Source organism: Henckelia pumila, chromosome 4 (assembly GCF_033568475.1).
Source record: "Henckelia pumila isolate YLH828 chromosome 4, ASM3356847v2, whole genome shotgun sequence".
In the NCBI taxonomy this organism is placed as follows: Eukaryota; Viridiplantae; Streptophyta; class Magnoliopsida; order Lamiales; family Gesneriaceae; genus Henckelia; species Henckelia pumila.
In genome coordinates this window covers 66,794,350-66,805,016 of record NC_133123.1, presented here as the reverse complement: position 1 = coordinate 66,805,016, position 10,667 = coordinate 66,794,350, and the positions used below count along the sequence as shown (strand labels likewise).

General features: G+C 33.0%; 2 protein-coding genes across 3 annotated transcripts; one reads left to right on the top strand and one right to left on the bottom strand.

Annotated features, from left to right (window-relative positions):
* The first annotated feature begins 1,910 nt into the window (after positions 1-1,910).
* LOC140865743 (uncharacterized) lies at positions 1,911-6,661 on the top strand. Of its 2 annotated transcripts, none has more exons than XM_073270486.1 (9): positions 1,911-2,035; positions 2,276-2,448; positions 2,857-2,945; positions 3,618-3,681; positions 4,916-4,993; positions 5,251-5,327; positions 5,419-5,485; positions 5,564-5,671; positions 6,140-6,661. In XM_073270486.1, exons 2-9 carry the CDS (start codon positions 2,377-2,379, stop codon positions 6,167-6,169), a joined length of 585 nt encoding a protein of 194 aa, XP_073126587.1. In that variant the 5' UTR covers positions 1,911-2,035; positions 2,276-2,376; the 3' UTR covers positions 6,170-6,661. The 2 variants fall into 2 exon arrangements, with proteins under 2 accessions (XP_073126587.1, XP_073126588.1); XM_073270487.1 differs by lacking the exon at positions 1,911-2,035 and adding an exon at positions 2,071-2,152.
* Positions 6,662-6,947: 286 nt separating this feature from the next.
* On the bottom strand, positions 6,948-8,732 carry LOC140865713 (probable NAD(P)H dehydrogenase (quinone) FQR1-like 1). Its single transcript, XM_073270439.1, has 2 exons — positions 8,062-8,732; positions 6,948-7,385 (listed from the first exon to the last, which is right to left on the bottom strand). Exons 1-2 carry the CDS (start codon positions 8,604-8,606, stop codon positions 7,148-7,150), a joined length of 783 nt encoding a protein of 260 aa, XP_073126540.1. The 5' UTR covers positions 8,607-8,732; the 3' UTR covers positions 6,948-7,147.
* Positions 8,733-10,667: the final 1,935 nt, after the last annotated feature.

The window sequence follows — 10,667 nt, the reverse complement described above, 5'->3', positions numbered from 1 at the left end:
TTGAAAATCACTTCAAAAATCATAACAATTCCGAATGACGTTCTATCTCAAAACCGACTGAGAATAAACGATAAGAACTCGGTCAAGAACAACATAACCGAAACTCAATCAATTCTAACAACATCCCAAAAATAAAAAGTTTCCGATCGAAGAAAAACTTACGATAGAACAAAGCTCTCGCAACCGTGATCGCTAATCTGTCTTCAAAAAATAATTTCTAACGGACGGATCGACCGAAAACTCAAATCCGAAAGCTTTAAGAAACGTTCCTGAGCTCTCATGGAGAGAAACGAGTTGGAGGGGATGAAGAGGAAGAAACAAGACTAAGTCAAAAAATTTCCAAGTGTAGATAATATAACAAATCAAATTTTTGCGTTTTAGTCCCTGGAAATCCAAAAATTGCAAAATAGACCCTGATCACATTCAAGTCGGCTCTTGAAATCTGTAATCTCTAATTATCTCAAATAAAGTCAATTAAGATAAATTTGGGGTATTACAGCATGTGTCTCTTTGAGATGAGCTAGTGTAAGATCGCTTAGCCCTTGTTAGGATGTTGTGACACTGAGAGTCCTGTTGGCCGACGAATTGTGCCGATTCTAGTGATCCATGTACATCCTAGATCCACGTCTAGTAGGAGTGAGTGGTTGAACCAAGTGGTTTGATTCCCCGAGGTTACAGCTCATGTCCTAGGCGCCAGCCTGAGCAAATTTTGATTGTATATCCCAGATAATATTTGTGCATGCATCATATTTGTATGTTTACCCGTACTAGCGTGCTGAGCCTTATGCTCACGTCCAGTGTTTCTGTGTTTTTTGAACACCTCATTCGACGGGGCAGTTGCAGGTAGTTCTTCCAGGGATATGAAGTGATGACCAGGATGTGGCAGCAAGATTAGCTGTTAGGTTTTATTTTAAGTTTCCTTCGATTGAGTTGTATCTATGGGATTTGTTTAACCTGTTGTATTATGTCGGTCCAGTATTTATTTGGGTTTTTTCGCAGCATATCTCTGATTATGTTGAATTGCATGTTTAATTAAACTTTAATATCTGATTAATAGTGGATCCAAGTTGGGTCGCTATACTACCTATGTATTCAATGCTCTTCAAATTTGATCATTGAATTCATGCATCTATCCATGATGGAAATTGGGTCTTGGTTGCACATATGAAGGATACTCTAACATGATTTGTATTATTTCATAAAATTTAATTTTAATGTGTTTTAAACTTCATATACTAATTAACAACATTAGCTTATTCTGCAGTTAGTAGTTGTTCTAGTTCTCGACAAGTACTTAGAAGGTTTAAATTTTTTTTGAGTAAAAATTATTTTAGTACACGAACTATTGATAAAATGTCAAATTGATACATAAACTATTAAAAATAGTTTAATCGATACACGATCAAATTATAAAATTAATTCTACACTTTACTTAAATTATTTTTAAGTCCAATCTTATTATTAAATTAAAATAAATACACATTTTATTTTTCAAGTGTCTGTTTCAACAATCCAATCTTGTCATTTGCTCTGTATTGTCATGAAATCCCTCATTTACTGTCAATAATTTAACATTATGTTTGTTTTTGAAGTAAATAATTTATCATTATATTTAATGGAAAGAAAAGCATCCATGGAGATAATTTTCTCACGTAAATAAGGTTTGTGATAACACAATATCTCTTTCCATTTTTACAAACATTTTCCTCTTATTTGCTACAAAATTTTGGAAAATTAATTTTCGATTTTGGTTTTGAATTTAGAAAAATCGTTTAAAGTTAAAAGTTTAAACCATCGATATGGGATTTTGTTTTTTTATATAACTATATGGGATATTTTTTGTATTAAAAAAAAGAAAGGGAAAGGGTCTTCCATTCAATTGTAGTTTTTATTTTATTGGGCTTATGTTTAAAATTTGATACTGGGCTTTGCCTTTAAACTTCACCTTTCATCTTCATCAATGTAATCTCTATACCTACGCTTTTTAATCGTAGAAATCCTACACCAGTGGACGACAAACCGATACACGTGAGAGGTAAATCCCTTGTTTTATTTTGATTTTTTTTTTTTTTTTTTGCCAATTGCTCCATTTGGTGGCTCGGTACTTCCGGAGTTTGAAATTTGGATTCAAAAAGTTGTACAAATTTGTTCTGTTCGTGATTTCATCTGCAATACAAAATAATCTCGTGTGCAAATTTGGATTCCAGATTGTTGCTGGTCATTGGTCTCATTTGATTATCAAGAATGCTTTTATTTATTAATCCGTACATTTCAGGAACTGAAGTAGCTCGATTCCGACCACAAGCTGAAGCCCGGAATCGGGATTGCCAAAATTCCCGGTACTGTGTATCATAATTTGCATAAATAGCCTGGGAGATGATAGGAACTGGGAAAATGAAGCAATATTCGAACGTACTCGATCGACCACTCAGCAAAGGCAAACAAGAGGTTTTTCTTTTTTCTTTTTTAAAGTCATTCAGATCTTCATTTTGTTTACATCTCGATGGCCATCATATTCGATCAGTTGTTGATATTGTGATAAAGGGTCTTTTCTTACAGTCTCTTTGTTAAGATCTAAAGATCCAATTTTTTTTTTTTTTTTGAGAAATGTAATTGAAGGTTTTGACCCAATATTTCTAGAATTCATTCTTTTTGTTGCATGTGGAACTATAGTGAGAGGGTTTTACAGCTAATTTGATGAAACCACTTCAATTTGAGTTAGATTTAAGCGGCGACTTTCCTGACAATGATTTCCTGACAATGAATGAGATTCATGTGGTGATTTTGCTGACAATGGGTCTCGTTATCTGATTGCATCAATGTTGATACTAATAATAACTAGAGGATTTTTTGCAGGTTAGTTTGAGTGCATTTGCATTCTTGTTTTCGGAGCTTGTTCAGTACAATCAGACTCAAGTGGACAACATAGCAGAATTGGAACGAAGGTGACTTCTGGTCAATCTGTTGTATAGATTTTGGATTACGCTATCTTTGTTTAGTTTAAAATTTAGGAGACATATTTACTGGAATATTGATATATTTATTATCGAATTAGAGTGTTTACAATTTGCAAATCAAGAAATAATCTTTAGGCTATTTAAGAGTTATTGTATGTCTCAAGGAAAGACTAATGACTTACCAAACTAGAAGTTACTAAAGCATGATTAAATAGCATAAGATACATATTTTAGACTCTCAATCAATTATGTAAAAATATTTACCATCATACAACCAAATACGGATAACAACTCCATCACATTCACATTGCATTGCATTCCCCACATGTGAGGCTAACATTTTGCATTGCATTCCCCACATTTAAGGTTCGTTTCTGATTCCTTAAAGGTGCAGCAGAGGTGTGTGCTTTACATTTAGGCCTTGAGTCTTGGCGCTTGCTGTGAGTGCTCTATTAACCATTTATCTGCCCACCTTTTAGGGGTTCATGAATGAGGACTTAGAATATAGCCTTGGGGTTGGCATTATCTTTATGATGGTTAATGGCTTAAGGCAGTGATCCTTTTGTATGTCGAAAGTTTGATTTGAGATATTTCCTTGAATGTTTTTTATGTTATATGTTTATGGTTGATGGAATTATTGATGTGTTTCCTGTGTTTCAGGTTAGAGGATGCTGGATATGCTGTTGGAACCAGGGTTTTGGAACTTTTCTGTCACAGGGAGAAGGTGGTGGTGAACTTTATCTCAACCTCTGATTTGTTACAATTCCGTTCTGGAACGATGGGTTGCCTTTTTGTATGCACATAAGCTGTATAATGCTAGATATTTTTGGTCCATGTCTGCATATTGACTATCATATGTAAAGCCTTCTTCTATTTTAGACAATTGCAGCTGTAGGATTTTGTGAATAAAAAAAAACTGAATGAGAAGGCACACAGGCAGATGGAGGTGTGTTTTTTGTTTTAAATTGTAATTAGATCATCTCCAACCTAGCACTAAACACTATTTTGGTGCAAGGTTTTCTTTTCCAATGCACCAAAATAGCGCACCCCTTGAAACAATTTGGCGCAAAACTTTTCCTTTTTTAATTTGTTTTAATTCTTTTATTTTGTTTTTAGTTGTTATAAAATAATGATTAATTGATAAATATTTTAATTTGGGTAGATAATGTATATTTATTTATTTAATTTGAATAATTAAATATTCAAATACACAATTTAATTATAATTAGGTATCTAATTATTTATTTTATTTTTAATGTTTAATCACTTTTCAATTTTAATTTAATAATATGTGTTTATTAATTTGCATAATATAATTTTATTAATACATAATAATTACATTAATAATTTAAATATTATTATAATTACATGCATTAATAATATAATATTATTTATATCATATAAAAATTAATCATAATTATATTATTAAATTTATAAATAGATATTAAATAAATATTAAGAAATAATGTATGTAAAATAAAAAAGAATATTCTGAGAATTTCTTTTTTATGTAAGATTTGAAGTAAATGGGTTGGGGATGGATGTTGTATTTGGTGCAGAAATTACACTATTTTAGTGCAGAACTTGCACCAAAATAGATTTTGTGGTTGGAGATGGCCTAATAAGCTGTTTTCTTGGAGATTTTGAATTTGTCGATGCATTCAGTTTATGTACAATACAGGACTTGTTGTTATGGCATTTTTTGTTTGATTTATTTGTGATATATCATAAAAGTGCAGTGCAAGTTGTCCAATTTTTTCATGAGTTTGAAAGAGCATTCATTTTCCTATGAAAGGTTTATATGTGAAATGATTTTGGAACCTTTTTGTTGGCATCTGCTATATGCAAGCAATGTTTAACATTAAACGATTCACACCACATCAAATCTTTGACGTGGATATTCGATATGAATTTAATAATATTGGTTACAATTTTGTGATATTTTCATGTCTCTGTAGGCTAACAGAAGGGAAACACGGCTATTGGGTATCTTGTCCTTCATACACAGCACGGTGTGGAAGGTCTTGTTTGGAAAGGTTAGTGACAATTTATTCTTTTCTAATTAAGTCTGTCTCTGTGGCACACATATTACTCTTCCTAGAGCACTACTAAAGTCATGCGCATCTTGCAGATGAGACACTGTAAAATTTAACAAATCAATTTTGTTAGATGATTAGAAATTTAGAAAGAACTTATTGTTGAACATAATAATCATGCGGTGGCAAATCATACAGATTAATTATCAACAAACTCATGTCGTGAATATCGGTTTTTTACTTTACCTGAATATCAGGTGGCCGATTCTCTGGAAAAAGGCACAGAACATGAAGATGAGTACATGATTAGTGAGAAGGAACTTCTTGTTAACAGGTCATATTTGTTCGTGTATGGATTCATTTTCTTATCATCTTAATTTTATAATCTTTTACTAATTCCTGCTGACATGATATTTACACTGTAGATTTATTTCAATACCCAAAGATATGGGAGCATTCAACTGTGGAGCCTTTGTCGCAGGGATAGTCAGGGTACTTACTGCATTGATTAATTAAATTTGGATTTTTTAGGGCAGAAGATCTGATAGCCTTTTTTTTTCAATCTTGAAGGGAGTACTCGACAATGCAGGTTTCCCAGCTGTAGTCACGGCTCATTTTGTACCTGTTGATGGGCAGCAACGACCTAGAACAACCATTTTGATTAAATTCGCCGAAGAGGTATTTCTGACCACACAATCTTGTTTTCATACAGTATATCATTGTTGATCACCTATGATAACAATATATGTAGTGGTTACGCATTGGTCGTTCTAGCTTGGTGTTTACACAGACTTTACTGGTTAGAATATTTTCGTCCACTACTCCAGCTAAAACAATCTTAAAGTTGTACTTAAGTTCATTAGTTGAATATTGATACAAAAAATTAAAAGTATTTCAACCTTTTGATGTGAATGATGTGAAAATGAACAATTATTACTACAGCAAGGAGTTTGTCTTACCAAAAGTTTTGTGCGTCAACTTATATGCTAAAGAACAGAGAAAAATTCATGGATATACTAGCATATGGCCGATACTAGCATCCAGTTCACTTTCATATTTGTGCATAAGAAACAAACATAACTCATTGCCGGTTGCACCTTAGCTTCTAAAATATTTCTCAAATCCTTCACTTTTCTTCCTTTTTAGGTGCTCCGGAGAGAAGCAAGATTAGGCTGATGAAGCTTTTCGATTTCTGATATCATTCCTTAATTTGCTCTCAGGATGACCAGAAAAAATGTGTCAAAAATTAGCTATATTTTTTGCAGTTCTCCTGTAAACTCTGAAAATTCTGGCATGATAATGATGATGAGGTGAGGTGATTGCTGAACGCTGAGTTGTGAAATTTCTTGGGGGCGTCTCAATGAATGAATTGATTTAGATGGGGAAATTTGACAACACCCTTACAAGTTGTATTTGGATTGAATGATTTGAATTTTGAGAAGGTTTTCTAAGGGAGTAAAAGTGGTATTTGGAGATTTGGATTCGAGAAAGCATTCGAACACTCGGAAGGTGAACAAATGGCGAAAGTAAAAAATTGTCCATGAAAAACAAAGACACTTTTTAAGCAATGGCCTGGGAGAGTAGTAGTTACGTTTGATATTATTGTGATAAAATATTTGTTACTGTCCATGTCAAATCACATAAGATTTTATTTGGTGATCATTTTCAATATTTGAGTTGAAAATTGAAATCTGTGTGACAATCAGAGAGATATATTTTGAAAAAAAAAATATTTTAATGTATCTAATTTATTAAAATATAGCATCTTTTTTTTTTTTTTTTGAGTTGTCATTTTGGTAAGTGGTGAAGTTAAGTATTTGTACTGATGATGAGAAAGATAGAATTGATAAAAATATGGTTTTGGAAGAAAGACATGTAGATGAGTTTTTTTTTTTTTTTTTTTTTTTCAGAAGAATTGCAGAAAGATGAGATGATATTGTTGATACCAGTTTTGGGAATGTAAAATATGTTTAAAAACTGTACAGTATTCAATGCAACACGAGAGCAGAGCCTTTCCATACACTCTCCTATAGCAAACAAATACAACTCAATACCACAAAAATAACACTAATGAATACAAACAAATACAAATGAAGATAATTATACAAGAATGATGATTTCTACAAATCCTTGGGGGGTTTGCCCAGCTAGCAACTATTTCACTTTTGGGTGCGCAAATTTCTTGACTATTATGGCCATGTACTTGCCTTGGTACTCCGCGAGAGCGAGTTCGGTTTCACTTGGTTCCCTCGACCCGTCCCCTGAGAAAACTCCGGCACCGTAGGGCGAACCTCCTCTAATTACGTCCATTTCAAATATGTCGGCTCCAAATGTGTATCCTATTGGAACATAGACCATTCCATGATGGGCTAATTGTGTAACTGCAGTCAATCTGCAACATATATATTAACGGTGATTAGAAAGAGAGGAGCCGTCAAATCAGGAACATGAACTCTACCAAACAAGGATTCATGTTAACTTAATTAAAGAAAATAACGAAAAAACTTTCAAGAATCAAAGGAATGACAATAAGAAGGTCTCACTACCACTAATATTCAAGCCTTGAATTTTACTAATGTTCGGCTGGATTAGATTCGACTACATCACTTTCTTGGCTCGCGTTCTGGTACGTAGTTTGCGCAACTACTTGGTCTTTGATGTTTCTCACTTTTAAGCAACCTACTGACTTCGTGATTTTGTGCAGTACATTATGCTTCATACTACAAATATTGGACAATTATCCTCCCAAAGGCTTTACCCAAATTTTTGCTAGAAAAACCAAGCAAGACTACGTAAGAGTGTCAAATAAGTCAATAGGAGTTCTGAACAACCTCGATCAAGTGGCAAGAATACCACATTCTACTCAATTTCTAGCTACCAATACATCACCACTTAGACTAAATGAAGCATGTAAACCACTCTATAATCTTATAAATTCAATTTTAGATCACTTTTATCTTTATTTGAATTCAGAACTTGAGGTATAAAATCATATCGATCGTAGCACAAACTTAAGCATAAAAGCAGAGCCAAATGCAAGATGTAACAAGTATAAACAACTATCTTACACAGTGGTTTCTTGCCCGCCTCCTTGTGTCCCCGTGCTCACAAAGAACCCGGCGGGAACTCCGGCAAGCTTCTGCTCCTTCAACAACACCCCAGTCGAGTCGAAAAACGCCTTCATCTGCCACGCCATACACCCGTACCTCGTCGGGAACCCGAACAAAAACCCATCTGCCTCCACCAAATCCTCCACCGAAATCACCGGAATCTCCTCATTTTTCGGTGGCACTTTCATTTGATCCAAAGCTTGTGGCTTCAAGGTCTCGGGAACCCTGTACAGAACACCCTCCACACCCTCCACCCCATCGACCCCTTTCTTGATCGTTGTGGCCAAGCACTCTACATGTCTGTACATTGAATAGAACACGATGAATATCCTTAATTTTGGGGAAGTTGAATCTTGAAAAGGGAATGTGGGTTCGATTTTCTTGGGATTTTGGTGGTCCATGGGGATTGATGATCCATCGGTGGACGGAAGGGGTTGACTCTGATCGGAAACCTCAAACGATGCCTTGTGTTTAGTGGGAATGCATCCTCCTCCTTTACCCATCGAGAATCCGGCTAAATCACAAAGATTCGATCTTCTTCAGTTGACAGTGTAAAGTAAAAATGGTTTGTACTCTGACACTGATGTCAGAGATTGATTGTTCTAAAAAACCAGCTTTCCCAAAACGAAGGAAATTTCGTGGACAATTTTGCAAAAATAACTTCTCGGACATTTCATTTTGAAATTTTAATTATCAATTCTTATATTTTACTGAAAATTATATTTTCATGTTTTGTGTTATTTGTCACTTTGTTGATTCATGATATTGTCAGATTTTCTTTTTAATTTTGATTTTTTTTATTTTTCGCAATTTTGTTTCTTTTTATCAAGAGTGTTGATCATGTGACTCCATGTACGACAATCTACATCGAGAAAAAAATTTAACATTGCCAGAGAAAAAAAAATAAATTATGATTGAATTTTGACAAAATAAATGAATCGCATCGGCAAATTCCAAATATACGTGACCAAAAAACAATGATTCTAAAATATTATTTTACATGATGGTCTTTAACGTGGCAAGAAAAACAAAGACCAAATTTTCAATGAAGTGTTCAAGTTGATAAAGTAAGTGAGTAATTGATCAATTATCAAGTCAGAAACAAACTTATTGAGTGTGCTAGATTGGGCATGCAGCCCACTTTTAATAGTACTAGTTATATATAATGAAGCCTATTAGACATTTAATTAGCTCACTAAAATTTGTATACTCTAATAAAACTCAAGTTAGAAATTTATACCATATTATGCTCACACCCTTTAGATATTTCTAACAAATTAATGTTAAAAATTAAAAAAAAAAATGAGAGTTCAAATTAATGGTCATGCAAGAGTCCCTTTCTTAAATTTTTCATTTTTTCAATGTATTCTTTATGAAACAGGAAAATATTGTGATTCACATAAATATGAAATATAATTATATATATATTATTTATAAAATGTGATTTGAAGGGAATTTTTCTCGAAAAAAAAATGTAATAAATGTCATTTCTTATGATATTCTTCCCACATGTTAATTAATGAATCTCTATCATTTATAGACTGGTGGTTTTCTCTGACTGCTTTAATGCATAATGTTGGAAAATTTATGTAATGCAAATGTTTACAACTGATATGGTGACAGTATAGGATTGATGTCATTATTTATCAGGTTAAGCTTTTACATTATTTTTTGACTTTTATTTATTAATTGTTATTACTCCCTCCGTCCCATATATAATGTCCTCTTTGGATTTTCACATAAATTAAGAAAAATGTATTGGAAAAGCAAATTTTATATAAACTTTTTATTTTATCCCTATTCAATGTATTAAAAAATGATTGCACAATTTTCAAGGTGTAGTTAATAGGGGTATATTAGTAAAGAAGTGTAAAAAATTATTACTAAATATGATATATGACTATATATTTGAGACAAATAAAAAAGAAAACGTGAACAATATAATTGAGACGGAGGAAGTATTATTTTACAACGAGGGGATCCACAGCCTTCACCTTCGACGAGGGTATAAAATCCAAGCTAATCCGCCTCCAAGCTACATAAGGTCGTCCAAATTCTGAAGCATTTTCACACTACCAAGGCATAATATCGAATTTTATGAAGTTCATTTGTCCTCAAGATTTGACATTATGAATTTCATTTCCTTCAAAAGTCCCATGTAAATCACCGAGTTTCTTTGTTGCTGACACTTGCTGTATGTATGCTTTGTGCAAACTTCATTTATTTTGACATGGTAACTTTAGAAGGAAACAAATATTGCATTACTTGAACAACTAAAGCTTTGTATGTTAACTCCAGCCTTGCATGGGAATATACTTGATCCAAGGCCTAACAAATCTGCTGTTTTGCTGTGTCAAATTAGCCTGCTAAATATGAAGTTTGGATCCATATACCTGATCAATTTCAGACAGATGAGGACAATATAAGGTTAGTCAAATTTCTTGAAATCTTAGTTTTACTGTTGAACTTGTTTATTAGGTATGTTATTTATTTTTCAAATATTCTGTATATTCTCGATTGAATATGTTTAGGTTTGGCTATTTTGTTTAACTCAAATATATTTT